Source organism: Bos javanicus, chromosome 8, assembly GCF_032452875.1.
Source record: "Bos javanicus breed banteng chromosome 8, ARS-OSU_banteng_1.0, whole genome shotgun sequence".
Taxonomy (NCBI): domain Eukaryota; kingdom Metazoa; phylum Chordata; class Mammalia; order Artiodactyla; family Bovidae; genus Bos; species Bos javanicus.
The window spans coordinates 75,724,919-75,742,391 of record NC_083875.1 but is presented as its reverse complement, the minus strand read 5'-3'; the positions used below and the strand labels follow the sequence as shown (position 1 = coordinate 75,742,391).

Here is a 17,473-nt window from a genome sequence, read left to right as displayed (position 1 = left end):
AAAGAATCAAGGGTCAGAAAATTGACAATTCTTTTCAAGTACACACGAACATTCTCTAGGACTGATGACAATACTAGGGAACAAAACAAACCTCAACAAAACAGAAACTAAAAAACACCTTGAGACAAAAAGTCTACAAACAAATGCTGGAGAGGGTGTGGAGAAAATGGAACCCATCTACACTGTTGGTGGGAATATAAGTTGATACAGCCTAATTGATACTCAGTTGATACTGATGGCCTAAATACTTTGCTAGATATATAATATGGACAAACAAAAAGTCTTTAATTGGGTTTGAAAAAATCAGCTACATACACAAAAATAGAAAGGAAGAGACTGGGATCCATACAAATCTGACAAAAAAGTGTCATTTAGTCCAATATAAATCAAGAGCTAAAAATGGTCCAGATCAAAGACAATCTATACTGCTAAGACCAAACTGCCAGTAGAGATTTACTCCTGCCTTATCTCAAAATAGGTTTAATGCAGCATATAAGGATATATGAGACAAATGAAGAGAACATAAAAGATGTGAAAATAAAAAGGAAAATAATGGTAAGGATACAGAATGAATCATAGCTAAAAAGTACACACTATAAAGATGGACATTATATCAGGTCAGTTATATCAGCTTCCTAAGATATTATCTTTGAGGAAAAACAACTATTCTTGGAACTAAGAACAAACAGGACCTTCTTGTCAGAGGACCCATTAACAAAACACTAAATAATATACAGCACAATTCCCTATGTAACATCCTTACAGTACACACCACAAAACATTTCATAGGGCTATTTCTTATTTTAAGTGCCAACATAGATCAACAGTATCACATCAAAGTAAAATTTAATAAACTAAAACTATAGGACCAATGCATTGCAGCCCAGGATCTCTGCAGATTAAAGACAGCCATAAAAACAGAGAAAGCATACAGTAAGTGGTCTTTTGAGACTCACTTCTTTCACTTAGTATAATATTTTGGAGGTTCATCCACTTCATAGCATGTATCAATATTGCATTCCTTTTCACGGCTGAATAATACACCTTTTTATGGATATATCACGTTATTCCCTTTATCAGTTGATAGGTATTTGCGTTATTGCCACATTTTGACTATTACGAATAACGCTGCTATGAACATCCATTTAGAAGCTTCTGTTGGGTATATGCCGAAGAGTAGAACCACAGTCACTTGGCAACTCTATGTTTAACCTTAGAAGGAACTACTACACTATCTTCTTTTTCCTTTTGGCTGCACCACACAGCTTGTGAGACCTAGGTTCCCTGACCAGGGACTAAACCTGGGCCACGGCAGTGAAAGCGCAGAATCCTAACCACCAGGCCACCAGCAAGAGTCCTTAGACTGTTACACTATTCTATTCTTACTGTGCCTTTAATTTACAGTTTTCTAGTGTTTAAAGGTGTCAAGCATCTTCTATGTGTTTATTGACCATTAATAATGATTTTCTTTTGTGAAGTACCTCTTCAAGTTGATTTCTAGGAGACTATCTTTCTGTTTTTCTTTAGAAGGAGTATTTTAAATATTCTGCATACAATCTGTGATTTATCTATTCATTTTCTTAATGTTGTCTTTTGTTGAACAGAAATTTCTTAATGTGATAAAGTTCAATTTAACATTTTTTGTTGCTCTATGAAATCTTTGCCTGATCCCAAAGTCATGAAAATATTCTTTTATAGTTTCTTCTGGAAACTGTTCCTGGGTTTTACATTTAAGTCCAAGATCCATATAGAACTAATGTTTGTGTAAAGAGTGAGACAGGGGTTGAGGGTCACTTTTTTCCCATATAAATATCCAGTTGTTCTAGGACTATTTGTAAAAAGACTCCTTTCCCCACTGAATTAACTTAATATCTTGGCTGAAATAAACTGACTGCAATATACCAAGGTCCATTTCTGGACTCTGTTGTTAGAATCTACTAGTCTACCTTTATACCGATAACCACATGTCATGATTACTATTACTTTATAAGCCTTAAAATCAGGTCTTTCAAATTTGTTCTCTTTCAAGATTGCTTTGGCCTTTTCTGCGCCCTTTTCAAGTAGTCACTGCAAAAAGATTTCCCAAGCAGTTACTTTTAAACAGCATTAAAAAAACCCCTACTGTCCAAATTCTATAGGACAATGACCTATATTGGTATTATGTGACCAAAATAATGAAAACCATCCAATCATTCATATATCTCCAGCTCTTCTACCCAAGATAACAGACCTAATAGAGTCTTTGTGAATACAGGCTTGAGAAAAATCCATGTCATCAATGTAACTGTAAATAAGGTTCCAAAAAAGTCCCTAAGTAGGGCTGGCTGGTGTGCTCACCACTTACCCTGGTTCAGTATGACCCGACAAGGTTGGCATGGACCCCCATGGCACAGCTCAGCACAGTGGTGCTGACCACAATTCAAAATATTGTCACAAGGGTTCGAACAGTGAACTGAGACAGCCTGACCGCAGCGAACTGTGTGCCTATAAAAAGAGAAAACATAAAGACGGCATTAGCCTAATGTTGGACATTGAGGTCCTGTTTGACAGCTAAACTAACCCTTCCCCAAAACCTACTAAACCTCTCTAGGCCCCATTTCTCCTACTTCTTCTCTGTTTCCCTCCTCCAATCACTCCCTCAATTACTCTTCCTTTCTCCACTCTTCTTTTTCCTCCTTTGCTTCTCTGTCCCCCATTTTCTGGCCAGAAAGGAACTGAGGGCCTAAGTATTTGTTACACTGTGATTTCTCCCCTGAGCTGAAGCAGCATGCAGGAGGGTAAAGAGCCTGGAGCTCCCACAGTATCTTACAGATCTGGGTGGAGAAGTTGGAAGATGTAGTTCTAATGAATATTCCTGCAATGAAAGCACAATGGCATTCTCCTGGGACCCTGCACTCTGGCATTTTCGGTAGCTATAATATTGTACTTAAGAACATACTGTATGTGACTTTGATTCAGGAAGGGAAATAATTCTGGCTTTGTTCTAATAAACATCCTGATTTCGCTGACCTATTAGCCAGAGAAGGATATGAGGCCACTGCTCTTACATAATTGTCTTCAGGTTTCTTTCCAGGGTAATGGTTTAGAGCTTGCAGTCTACTCTCCCACAAAAAATTCTGCTCTATTCCACTACTCTCACTTCAGCTGTGTATTTTGTTTTAAAAAATCACTGTTACATACATAGATGATCAGTTTCCAGTGCTAAGCATCACAGCTAATATCAACCCCTTGAGGAAGACATTATTATTTCTACCATAAGAAGATAAGAAAAATGAGGCTCAGCAGGAGAAAGCAACTTGCCCAAGTCAACAACTAGTTAGTGGCAGAGCCCAAATGTGACCTGGGCTTTCTGACCAGAAGGCCTTGCATGTGATTCTCAGGCTACACTGCTACTCTTGTAAGTTCAGTAAACACTTAAAAAATGTTTATCATTGAAAAATCTGCACTATTCCATCTTGTCTTGTGGTTCAGGAATCACTGTATGGTCTTCACTGGACCTCAGAAGCACTCCACAGCTGTGCAGCTACCAATGGTCCCTGCACTGATAAAGCATAACTTGCACTGTAATGAAAAGAGGGCGGGCTCTGGGGGCCACTTATTCTTTCTTTCAACAATATTCACTGAAAACCTCCTAGACACCAGATACTACGCTAGGCACAGATAAATGATCCTTGCCTCCTGAACCTTAGCAGGCTGGGGTTCAACTCCTGGTTCTTTCATCCACTGGAGATGTTAAGAAAAAAGTCCCATAGTATTTCACCTAACACAATAATCTCACTTTTTATAACGTTTTAATCACTTAAAAGATTGCAAAACAGGATTAAGGCAGCACAGGATTTACTATTTACAGAAAAGTACTATTTATACCTACCATGTATTAATGACAGTAAATAAATACTATTTGCACCTACCTACTAATCTTTCATTTTAGAAATTCATACATAAACCATCAATGTGGAAACTGAAGCCTTCTTTTGGAGTACAAGTCTAACTTTACCTGGTCCGTCCACATTCACATGTTTTAGTCATAAAGGCAGGGCAGGGTGGGCAAGGTCCTGGATGGCACAGACTAAAAAAGAAAAGTTTTGATGAATAAAACATATTTATGTATCCAAACCTGAACAAAGCTGTCCCAACTGACCCCGACTGTGAATATGGCAGCAAATAAACTTACTATGACATGTTTTAGTATTTATCTAAAGTTGATTAACTGTTTAAACAAAGATACCAACAATGTTTTTATATAGAAAGGATTGATAGCAGTACCATTTTAGAATATTTAACCAGAAAAGAAAAGCCCAAGTCAAAATACTGGTCTTATTTGGGTCTGACCAGTCAAAGAAAGCATTTCTAAATATGGTCTTGGCCCACTTAGTGCAGTGCGTAGGGATAAAGAGGTTGCCACTCAGGATGGTCAATAGAGTCCTTTAGCAGATCAGAGGAGAAGGCAATAGCAACCCACTCCAGTACTCTTGCCTGGAAAATCCCATGGATGGAGAAGCCTGGTAGGCTGCAGTCCATGGGGTTGCTAAGAGTCTGGCACGACTGAGCGACTTCACTTTCACTTTTCACTTTCATGCACTGGAGAAGGAAATGGCAACCCACTCCAGTACTCTTACCTGGAGAATCCCAGGGATGGGGGAGCCTGGTGGGTTGCCGTCTATGGGGTCACACAGAGTCGGACACGACTGAAGCAACTTAGCAGCAGCAGCAGCAGCAGCAGCAGATCAGAACTCAATCAATGTTCAGTTCAGTTCAGTCACTCAGTCGTGTCCAACTCTTTGTGGCCCCACGGACTGCAGCATGCCAGGCTTCCCTGTTCAGTGTAACAGACCTCAAATCTGCTAGGTCCATGAGAAGTACAGACATGTTCTCACCTGCTAATGAAGTGCTAACAGGTGATGGGCTAACAACTCCAACAGTGAAAAGAAGGCGGGGGTGAGGGGAGGCATGCTGGTGAGTAACAAAGGGAAGAGGAACTCATGCAAAGGACTGGGCTCAATGATACGCTGTAGGTCAGAATCAGGCCTCTGAACAGAACTTTTTTTATAGGAGCTATGATAAAAAGAGACCAAAGGAAAAAAATAACAAAATGGATATATTTAAACAAATACTACCCTCTTCAAAGCAGACACCCCTGGTAATTACACAGAAATATCACTATTTAAAACATTTTGGGAACTTGGTGGGGGAGGCGGGGGGAGGTAGCATCTGCGTGATGGCAAATCACAATCCTTTGGGAGTTACAAGCCAATCAGAGATGAGTTGAATTCATCAAATAGGTATCAGAATTTGCTATAAACATCAGGTGTGCCTGCGTGGATTTTTTTATGTAACTCCTAAATCAGTAATAATAATTACTAAATCAGTTTTAAACACTGAAAACAATCTAGAAACATGTGTCCAATCTCCTAAGGTGACCCATGTGACAGACTGACCCACAGAAGACTAAGATTAAGCGTGCTTCTTTAAGGATGAGTATCATTATTCAATAGCTACATTCCATATGACACGCCTCAACACTTTCAGAAGAAATTATTTTCATGGCTGGACAGTTAAATAACTTTAGACTGAGAGACAAACTGTTGGTCAGGTGTGGATGATTCCAGGTTATTTCAAACATCCCTGAGACCTGGACTTAATGAGTAATGATTCACAACACTGCTATGTATCAGAATCACTTGGAAAGCTTTTACAATTACAATGCTTAGAATGCATTTGAGTTAGTTCCAGTGAGATGGATGACCCTAGAGCCTATTACACAGAGTGAAGTAAGTTAGAGAGAGATAAACAAATACTGTATATTAATGCATATATGGAATCTAGAAAGATGGTACTGACGAATCTATTTCGAGGGCAGCAATGGAGATGCAGAGACCAGACTTGTGGACAGAGCAGGAAGGGGAGGGTGGAACAAATGGAGAGGGTAACATGGAAATATATACGCTACCACAAGTGAAACAGACAGCCAGCGGGAATTTGCTGTATGACCCAGGGAGCTCACACCAGTGCTCTGCGACAATCTAGAGGGGTCAGATGGGTTGGGAGGAGGAAGGGAGGTTCAAGGGGGAGGGGACATATGTACACCTATGACTGAGTCATGGTGATGCATGGCAGAAACCAACACAATACTGTAAAGCAACGATCCTTCAATTAAAAATAAATAAAAATTTTAAAAAACAAACAAAAAAAAACACTACAAAGCTTAGACCCAACCGCAGGAAATTCTGATTTAACTGCTCTGAGGCAGTGACTGGGCGCTTGTGTTTTAAAATGCTCCTTCAGTGACTGACCATCTGGTCTGCATCACTGCTGGTGTCCTCTGATAGTCACAACAGGGGCCCATTTCTATTGAAGGCTTCGGAAAGATAACTCATGCAAGGGTTAATTTCTTATTACTGAATTTACTCAAAATGCCAATTGAGGGAAGGAATAGATGAGTTTCTGGATTCTGATCTATGAAAGCAGTCAAAGGAAGAGGAGGGGCTGACTGCCCAGCAGATGGCAGACCATGCTGTTTAGCCCAGTCTGAACAGCTCTCCCACTGACAGTCCCCAGCACCACCCCCACATGCTGATCACAAGACCTCGGATCCGACTCCTGCTCCTGCAACAGAAACTAGATAACAGCAGAAGCAACTATAACATTCTGGTGTCTGTATTACTCTTAGATTTGGGTAATAAAAGCAAGTATTACCATTTTTTGACCATTTACCATGTGCCAGGCTCTGGGCCAAGTCTCTTAAGTGTGTTAATTTAATATTCGTAGAATTCTGCAACTAGTTTTGATCATATCATTATTACCTTGCAGGTTCAGACACTGAGGCTCAGAGAAGTAATTTGTCCAACATCACATAACTGTTAAGTGATGAACACAGGAATTAAACCTATGTCTGAAGTCAGTCTGTAGAAATTTATTTGTAACTGATCAACTGTTTATTATGGTTCATTTCTTTCCTCATCTGTAAAATGGAGATGATAAATACCTATACATCACCGGACTGTGGTTGGGATTCAGCGAGTCAACTTTTGTAGAGTACCTGGCACACAGCAAGTGCTCAGTGAATGATACCACGCTGTCCTTCTCCCAGGCCTGTTACACACTAACCAAATATGCGCACTGAGAGCCACAAGCAAAGCATGTTCACCAGGAATCCCCCGGAGTCCAGGGTTCCAACTTACAGGTTACAGGAATGTGGGCAGTCCTGGCCAGGCTGTTTCCTTCTACAGACCTCACCACAACTATGTGGAATTTCATTTCTGCTCCATTCAGGATTCTTTACCTTGCCTAAAACATATTAGATCAGAGATGTTATTAATTTATTAATTAAATAATTTCAACTGTTATCCCGTAGACTTCAGTGAAATCATACAATATAACCAGACAGTATGAAACACAAGTGAGGTTTTCATTAGTTCAATAAACACATTATCCTCAAATAAAAAGTTGAATGTAATGCTACTTGTCAAAAGCTTTACCGAGTATGATAAAGTTGGGATTACCTGGAAAAGACAAACTAGTCATTTTTACTTACAAAAATGTCACTTTCACTAATTTAATCTAAGATTTTAAAAATAATCCTTTAAAATAAGTCCTTCTATAAATGGGTCTTTGAATTGACAGGGGAATATCTAAGAACCAGATAGAGGAAATAAGCGAAGACAGCACTGGCGGGGAGGCAGCAGTGACGGAAAGAACAGAGGCTCCCCAGCATAGTAGGAACTTGCCTACTCTAAAGTTGTAATATAGGCATAAAAGGGTTACAGTTTTATAATCAAGTCACTCAAAAAATCTTTAGTAAGCCTCCTTCATGAACTCAGTGCATGGGCAGGAAGAGTAAAACTGAGAGCATGGGACTGCCCCTCAACCTTGAGGAATTCATTCTCACTCGGGCAATTTACACCCTAAATGAAGCCAATTCCTGATCCTTGGCCTCTGCTTTTCTCTCTTGCCTGTCTCTTTCAGAAATCTTGTTCATTTCTGTGAGGTTCCACACACCTAAAGGCCAATGAGTCCTAAATCTTTATTTTCTACATTGCCCTGAACCCTCAGTTTCAGTCCCACATGTCTAACTGTCTGCTGAACATCTGTGCTTGAGGTTTCAGCCACTTCAAATTGCCTACGTATCTATTAAGTTAGCATCTTTTTTCTTAGGCCCCAGCTTCTTCAGGGTTCCCTGTTTCTGTTAGTGATACCATCACTGTCGAGTCTCACAAACTCAAAAACTAGAGTCATCCTCCTTTTTCTTCTATATTCTGTTTAATCACCAAATCTTGTCAATTTTCCTACATAGTGTACCTCACACCTTGTCTCCCTCCACCTCAGCTCCTGCTCTTCCTCTACTGGCCAGAACCTCATCTCCACACTATCAGAAAAACCTCCCTGACTCTGCTCTCTTGCTTCAACATGGTGCCCAGGTTTTCTCCTACCATCTTTCAGTGGCCCCACCTCCTTCCCTGACTCTAAAAGGTGGTTCTTTCCCCTTCACCTGCCAGGGTTCTGCAGTATCGACTTCTTTTCCCTCATTACCCTTTCACCTACTAGCGTCTCTCATCTATTGCTCTCAACTGCGACTATCATCTCTAAATCCTGATCTTTCTTCAAATATTCCTCACTTCCTGTAGAACATCTTTCACTGGTTGTCTTACTCCTCCAACTCAACATTTCTAAACTGAATTCACTTGTTTCCATCAAACCTGGTTCTCTTGACCTGGCCATTTCTGTTCTTGGTATCACCATTTCCAAAAGCGTGAAACTCTGGAGCCACGTTTGGGTTCCTTCCTTTCCCACTGTTGTTAATTCCTGTTTACCTTTGAAATTTTACACTCTTGCCTTTCTGTCCTAGTCTAAAACCCATTCCAGACTTTCAGTATTCTTCACCTGAGTTACTATAAGTCCCCAAACTCTTTAGGTCCCAAAATACTTTACTCATTGCTGCCAGACTGATCTTCATAAAGAATCACTTTGATGTCCTCAGTGGCTTCCCACAGCCTGACAAATGAAGTCCCAACATCTAGGCCTGGCATGAAGAAGTCACCCCTATCTTTCCAGTCATCTCTTACTCCTCCACCTTCATAGGCCCTGGGCTCCATAACTGGATGACTCCTCACAACAGACTCTAAGCCTTATTGGTTTTAAACCTAGTTTCCAAGCCCATTTCAATTTCACCTCCTTCATGAAGGCCCCTTTTATCATCCAGCCAGAAGTCACAGGCTCTGAACTTCAAGTAGAACAGCAACTTAATTGTGTCTTAAATCTTAGCCTCTAACCTCTGGGAAGTCAATTAATAGTCTCATTCCTCTGTTTCTTCATGGTGCCTGGTACATTAATAAGTTCTCAATAAAGTACATTAAACCTATGGTCTCCCTGAAGAGCAGAGTAGGGCAAAGTCCTCAGGTACAACAAGGCCATTATTCGCATTGCCACATCACTCTACCTCACTCAAGCATCTTGACCTTCACCCCCAGATTCTTTTACCTTCTTAGGTTCTCACATACAGTTTGTCAGTGAAGGCTTTAACAAGATTTTAAATTTCATTATGGTGCTTCATGTTTAAAAATCCTTTAAAATAATTAAGCCTTGGTATTGGTCTTATTGTCCAATTTACAATTGATATCTTGCTGCCTTTTCAGTAGTACATTCAAGAATATTCATTCCTTCAACTAATACTAATTCAGTATCTACTAAGCCTCAGACTTTTGCAATGAAACATATGAGACCAGCAGAGTTTGGATAAGAGTGGCCAAAGTGGGAGTGGAGATAAGAAAGGGAAGTTTTCTTTGGAAGAGGACGGTTGGGGTAAGATCTTGAATGAAACAGTGGATGAGGATTTAAAGAAAAGAAGATAGTTGAGTTCACAAAGAGGTTGAGTCTAGAAGTTAAAAACTGTTGATGGTCAGTGACCAACTCTTGGTGGAAGCTGGCAGTTAAATAACAAGAAAGGAGAAATGTGAGCAAATTAGTTAGAAAAAGGATAGCAAGCAGAAAAGAAACAGAGCTAGTCATTTCAAGAAGCGAATGGTCAAAAGTAATAAGGGCTGCTGAGTGGCCAAAAAATTTAAGAATTTATAAAATCAGCCCTGAATTTGGTTAGGAAGGGAGTCATCGATGACTTCTGAATACAGTTTCAGAGAGGTAATGAGGACAGAGTAAAAATGAAGTAATTTAAGGAGGGAGAAAAATGGTTAAGAAATATAATCTGAGAAATCAACAGCCAGATGGTAAGTTCAGTTCAGTCGTTCAGTTGTGTATGACTCTTTGCGACCCCATGGACTGCAGCACACCAGGCTTCCCTATCCATCAGGTGGTAAAGTCTAGCCATTAAAGACAGGCAGGAAACAGAGAGAGAGAAAAGACATGTAGGAAATATGTTAGCAACAGATACAAGCATCTGGATCACAAAAAGCGTTTTTCCTAACACATGGAAGAACCAAGCTATTTCTAAACAGGAAGCAGTATTCCATAAAGAGGAAGAGCACAAGGATACAGTTTGTAATGCTGGTTTACAGAAAATCTCTCTTTATTATAAAGGCCAATGACTGATTTCTTGAATTAAATAAAGTACACTTCACACTACCCTTCACTCACGTTATCCAAATCTGGAATTTCAAAGTGAGTTACAGTTAGAGGTGAGAAGCAGCCTGTGCCCACTTCTGCCATCTGATTAGCTCTGCTCTAAAGAGAAGACCAAGGTGATCTGGTGGACATGATGAGAAGGCCTATCTCCAGAACAGTCTGCCAAGAATACAAAGGCCTGTGACTCTAGCTGTGTACACACCACATGCATGTGATGTCTCAGACACCGTAGCTCTGAAGTCTCGTTAGTAACTTCTAAAGCACGCCCAGCACACCGCCTCTCCTGTGCTGGGAAATAAGGCACAATGCACAGAGCGAAAGCAGCACACACCAGTGTATGTAAAACAAACTCACCACAGAAACAAGTATAGGTATTAGGAACATGTGCAGAAACATTCTGACATGCGGGGCACCTCCAACCACTCTGGCCATCTGTCAAGAAAAATGAGAGGAAATCAAAATACTTTCCTTACAAAAGCACGTGTAATTTAAAACATTTTAAATCTATAGGAAGCCATTAATACCTAAGCAGTGGCAGTAGTTTCCATGTTAAGGATCAGACTTAAAAGAAACGAGTTCACAATACTGAATGCTTTGCTTAAATACTGGATTTAGGCTTATATTTATAAGGACTTCAGATACTGTGAATAAAGTAGGTATGCATTTCATCCTACTTTTTAAAATTGAGATCAAATCAGCACATAACATTGTGTGAGTTTAAGGTGCACAGCACGTTGATGTGACACATTTAAATATTACAGTATGATTATCGCCATAGTATTAGTTAACATTTCCACCATTTCATAAAATTAACTTTTTATTTTGTGGGAGAATGTTCTATTACTTTTAATATCAAAGTAATCATCTGAACCTTGGTTTGAAAAAAAAGGTAGGATAAAATACTTGAGTACATGCAGGAAAACCCAAATGTTTTCAATTAGAAGTGCCCAAGTTCAGAAAGCATATATTATTAATAATACTCGCATTATCCTGCCCAAGAATACTAGAGTGGGTAGCCTATCCCTTCTCCAGGGGATCTTCCTGACCCAGGAATCAAACTGGGATCTCCTGCATTTTAGATGATTCTTTACCAGCTGAGCTACCAGGGAAGCCCCCAAACACTTGAGTACATGCAAGAAAACCCAAATATTTTAAATTAGGAGAGCCAAAGTTCAGAAAGCATATATAATTAATAATATTTGCATTATCCCTAAATATTACTATAACTTCAGGAAAAGCCCACAAAATACTATGGAGAAGATCTGTTAAAGCTATAGCAAATTCAAAATCCTAAAAGTAAATTAAATATTTCTTTCTATAAATTTTCTAAAGCAAACTATACAAGGAATCGTTTCTAATGAATAAGCTACAAGGATCTATAGTACAAAACAAGAATCTACAGTACAACACAAGAAATATACTAATATTTCATAGTAACTATAAACAGAATATAACCTTTAAAAATTCTGAATAGCTATGCTGTACACCTGAAAGTTACGTTACATTGTACATAAACTGTACCTCAATTTTTAAAAAGCTGTTCTCTATAGTTGCTATTTGGATAAAACAACCATTTTCAGTAAAAGTCACTGATTATGTTGTACCTTAAGTATATTTTATTATTTTTTTAATTTTATTTTATTTTTAAACTTTACAATATTGTATTAGTTTTGCCAAATATCGAAATGAATCTGCCACAGGTATACCTGTGTTCCCCATCCTGAACCCTCCTCCCTCCTCCCTCCCCATACCCTCCCTCTGGGTCGTCCCAGTGCACCAGCCCCATGCATCCAGTATCATGCATTGAACCTGGACTGGTGACTCGTTTCATACATGATATTATACGTGTTTCGATGCCATTCTCCCAAATCTCCCCACCCTCTCCCTCTCCCACAGAGTCCGTAAGACTGATCTATACATCAGTGTCTCTTTTGCTGTCTCGTACACAGGGTTATTGTTTAATGTGTTATGTTTAGCTGGTTTAAGATTTATAGCTTAATAATGGTCATCCAAAATATGTGGTCAAGACAACATACTCTCCCTGCAGATAAAATACTCAAGGAGAATTAAACCTGAACATACCAAATGGATGAGAAAAACTACTCAGAAGACAGAAATGACTGACCTGCTTGAGATGCTGGAGACCTGGCCCATTTCTTTATGCAGTTCAAATGAAACACATGGTAACAGCTCTGACAACTCCACACTGGGGCTGTGACACGAACCAATTCACAGCACACCATGCACTCGTATTTTTCTGTGGTGAGCTGTTCAATCAGAGAGCCTGTTTAAAAAACAAAACAGATAAACTCAAACACAGAAAAACATTCCTTAGTCAACCAAGGATCAGAAAGGCATCTGAGAGAAGAATGCAAACACAGACTTTAAGGGAGGTCTGGCTCTGAGCAAGGTGGTTGTTCAGAGTGTCAGGCTGGGAAGGGACAGGGGTATGCTGAGACGGAGGACTCAGGAAGCAGGTCTGGGACTCAGGAAGGGATTCACACATCTGAGGAAACATTCCCCAGAAACTGCCCAGGATCCCACCAGTATCTCCTCCTAACACACGGCTAGAGAGTTCATAGGACAGACTCCTGGCACCATGCCTTGCCCTCTTTGAATTTACCATATCCATGAATTTACGTTAGGGAGGGGCTCATGAAGCTGCAGTGGTCGGGTGCAAGAAAACTAAACCTAGACACGTTTCAACAACCCATGGTCATGAGACAGTTCTAGTAGATACCCTGGAAGTCTTTCGTTGTTCACTCAACAAAGACAGGCTTGGTGCCTACCACAAGCGCCACAGTAGGGTTACTAGACTGAAGGAGACACAGTCTCTGGTTCCAGAAGCTCAGCATCTATGAGAGAAACCAGGGTCTGATGTCATAAGAATCCTCCCACTTCCAGACTTTTGCCTCGAACACGATTTCAGTGAAATCTTTCTAAACACAGAACACAACGCTGTCAGCTCCGGAGGCAGGACCAGGGCCCTGATGACTGTAGTACTCCCAGGCCCATGCCAGGTGCTCAGGGATATTTCTCAATGAACGACTCAAAGAATAAATGAGTATCATCCAGTCTGTTTCATAACTTCTCTCCTTGCAAAGTTTTAGGCTTTAGTAAAGTTTAGTAAAGTTTCTGAGATAGCGCTTTTCCTCTGGAGAAAGCCGGAATGGAGATACTGCGATTAACTGATGAAAGGGAAATTGATCTGCTCTAGACACAGATGGATACATTATAAAACTGAATTCTATTATAAAAACCAAGGAATCAGATTCTTTCTTAAAAGTAGGGATACCCTACCTTGCATAGGTTAACATTTCTGAATAACAAAGTTAATTATATTTCCTACCAGTTACCATGCTATATTTGGAAGATTCTGGAGGTAAGAGGAAGCCCATAAGAGAGCGAGATTTAAGTTTGAGACATTTATATATGAAGCTGATTGGGGCAGAGGAATGGTCAGTGAGACTTACACCTAGGGTGAATTTTATAGAAAATGCCTACTGACCATTCCAGAACAGCGCTGAGTTAGAATTAAAGCACACAGAAAGGTTAAGTGAAGTATGCAGCATACCTGAGAACATTACAGTTTTCACCCTGAAGACTGTCTTTTTATTTTACTGTTTCTCTTATTCATTAAATTTATTGCTTGTTAAGAAATCACTACTGTGATGCTTCTAAGTCCAGTCACAGTGAAATCTGACCACTAGGATGCACAAACACTTAGTTACGTGGTGACGGTTGTCGACTTTGAATATCCTACATATCCCAGCCTTTCCCATGTCTGTTTCATTCCATGTTCAGTATGTTCACAAATCCTGCTGGTTCTACCTTCAAAACGGATCCAGAATCCAACCTCTGCTGCTAACACTCTGGTCTAAGCCACTATCCATTCACCTGGATTATCACAATGGCCTCCCACTTCAGGCTATTCTGCCCTTGCCCACTTCAGGCTATTCTCACCACAGCCACCAGAGGGAGCCCATCAAATGAAAAATTAGAAGATACACTCTTCTGTTCAGAACTTGTCAAAGGTTCCTCCATCACGTGCCTCTGGAAGCCAAAATCTTTACAATGCCCTTCACCATCTTCCAGTCCTCACCTGTGACTCCTCTTTCCTCAGGCCACTACTCTGAGACAACATCAGCCTCCTTCCTAGCCCAAAACTGGCAGGCAGATTCCTGCAGGGAGATTTTTACAATTTGTCCTTCCCTCTGCCTAGAGAACACTTTCCCCCGACATTTGCACAACTCAGTTCCTCAGCCCCTGCAGGTGTCTACTCAAACTATGATCTTCTCAACAGGGCAGTCTCTGGCCACACTTTAATAACTGGAGCCCGCTCCCCTAAGCATTCCATATCTCTCTCAGCTTCCTTCATATCACTTAGGTCTAATATCATATATTTTACTTATTTTACCTTATTTCCTAACTCTATGCATAGAAGGCACTCAATAATACTTGCTGTATGAATAAAAGTAATAAATGACAGTAAAAGGTTCTAGAAAGACACTAGAAAGGGAGACAGTACAATTCTTTCATCAACATTTCAGTTTTATCAAAATGTGTAACATATGTAAAACAAGGCACTAACCAAGAATAGCTCTGTGCCAGTGAACTATCACATTTCAGGTGTAAGACTCTTGTCCAGGCTGGGTGCAGCCCTATCCTGACCACTGGCTCTTCTTCACTCCTAAACCCTCTCCCACTAGGGCTTCTCCACCATTCCTCAGTCATGACTGTGTCTACTTTATACTTATTCTTTGACAGCAAGTCAGTAAAGAGAGTGACAGCCCAGTGAAATAATCAGAAGAACAGAGACCTCTCTGTAGAAGTGACTACAAACTTTTCAGATACACCAATAAATTATTAAAAACAAAATACCTAAAACAATCCTAACCTGAAAAATCCAATTGTAAAAAGGCATTTTTTTGAGGCAAACAGGGAAATTCAGTTGTAGACTGGGTATTATATGATTTCAAGGAATTATCACTAACTTTGTTAAGCACAATAATGGCACTGTGATTAAGTAAGAAAATGGCCATATTATTAAAACAGATGTAACCTAAAATACATGAAGGTGAAATAATCTGATATCTGGAATTTAGTTTAAAATATATCAGAAAAAAGGAGGGAGACTGTTTAAATATTAATGCATACCTATTTACGGCATATATACGTTAAAGTTTACCAAAATTTCTTAATGAGTGGGAAATACTACATTATAATAAGCAAAAAAGGATAAAACTTATGTTATATGGTTTCAACTATGTACAACTGAGCACTGAAAAATTCTTTAAGGAAACAGATTAAAAGATCAGAGCTGATTACATCTGGATGGTGGAAAGAAAGGTAAAATTACTTACCTATCAACTTTAGTAAGCCATCTTATTTAAAGAAGCTGTTTTTAAAAAGCTGATACAATGTTAAGCATGATCAATGTGTTTATGATGGTCTTGCTGAGTCTGAAGCATATGTCAGAAATCACGTTTATCTGTGTCAGTCTAAGGCTTGTGGCAGAGTTTAGGGGCTGCAGGTAAAGGTTTTTAAGTCAGTACAGCACAGAGGCGGGCTTCCCAGGTGGCTCAGTGATAAAGAATCTGCGAGCTAATGCAGGAGATGTGGGTTCGATCGCTGGGTCGCGAAGATTCCCTTGGAATCTCCCCAGACTCGGGAAGAGCTTCAGGCAGAGAACTTGGAGGAGCAGATGTACAAAGGTTGATGAAAGGAAATAAGGAGATCTCAGAATGAAAGAAAAAGAAGAACAGGCACAGATGTCTCTGAAGTTGCAAAACGTTGAGAAAAGTATGCCTTTTCTTAAGTGATGACCTCCCCTTCCTCAGCGAAGTAAAAGAGGCAAGGAGGTCCGCTGAGGTCAGGAGATCAGTGAATGTCAGGAAGGTCTGAATAAGTGTGGGAAGGGTTTGTAGTAGTCTTAAATGAAAACGGAAAGGACAGCTGCCCAAGGTCACTTAAGGGGAAGTGGGCAATGAAAGCCAACTGAGCTGGATGGAGTGAGCGAGCGTACATGCGTGCTCCTTCACTTCACTGGTGTCTGACTCTTTGGAGTCAGACTCAAATGGACTGTAGCCCGCAAGGCTCCTCTGTCTATGGGATTCTCGAGGCAAGAGTACTGCAGTGGATTGCTGTGCCCTCCTACAGGGGATCTTCCCAACCCAGGGATGGAACCCACATCTCCTGTGGCTGCCACACTGCAGATGAATTCTTTACCACCAAGCCACCAGGGGAAGCCCAAGCTGGAGACCACTATTTAAAAATATTCACTGAGAACCAACGATGTATTGGGGTGGCCAAAAAGTTTGTTTGGGTTTTTCTGTAACATCTTATGAAAAACCCAAATGAACTTTTTGGCCAACCCAATACTAGACACTAAGGATATACAGTGCACAAAACAGAAAAGAGTCTTCTCCCCTCGTGAAGTTTACCATCTTGTGGTGGAAGGCAGCCAATAAACAAATAAATATTGAAAATGAGCAGTATCATCAAATAGTGACAAGTGCTACGGAGAAAAATAAGCCAGGAAAAGAGATTAGCGAGAGGCGGGTGGGGGCAGTATCAAGAGTTTGAAATAAAGGCTTCACTCAGAGGGTGACTGAACACCAAGTCTATGCTGTTACACGATTTCCTGGAATAGCGTTCTGTCATCCAAACAGGGTAGAAAAGCTGGATGCAGCAACCAGCCAGGGTCGGGATTCCTCAAAATGTCTTGGCCGAAGGGTTAGCACTTCAAATGGCATACAGTAAGGTCCAGCCTGAAGAGGGGAATGAAGGAGGAGAGGAAACTGGCAGAACTGGTAGTGGGTGGAAGAGACTGGGAGAGCCAAAAGCACAGGAGGCTGTGGTCAGAAGGCAGCACACAGGACTTTGGGATTGCAGAGAC

General features: G+C 40.4%; 1 protein-coding gene across 4 annotated transcripts in view; it reads right to left on the bottom strand.

The window, feature by feature from the left end:
• The window catches only part of NFX1 (nuclear transcription factor, X-box binding 1), a 67,958-nt gene that overhangs the window by 40,260 nt on the left and 10,225 nt on the right, over positions 1-17,473 (bottom strand). For all 4 annotated transcript variants that reach the window (XM_061425914.1, XM_061425915.1, XM_061425916.1 and 1 more), the window contains exons 3-7: positions 12,701-12,859; positions 10,930-11,007; positions 7,182-7,287; positions 3,998-4,069; positions 2,345-2,484 (exon numbers count right to left, since the gene is read on the bottom strand). In XM_061425914.1, coding sequence (XP_061281898.1) covers positions 2,345-2,484; positions 3,998-4,069; positions 7,182-7,287; positions 10,930-11,007; positions 12,701-12,859 — 555 coding nt within the window. The remainder of the gene's footprint in view (positions 1-2,344; positions 2,485-3,997; positions 4,070-7,181; positions 7,288-10,929; positions 11,008-12,700; positions 12,860-17,473) is intronic.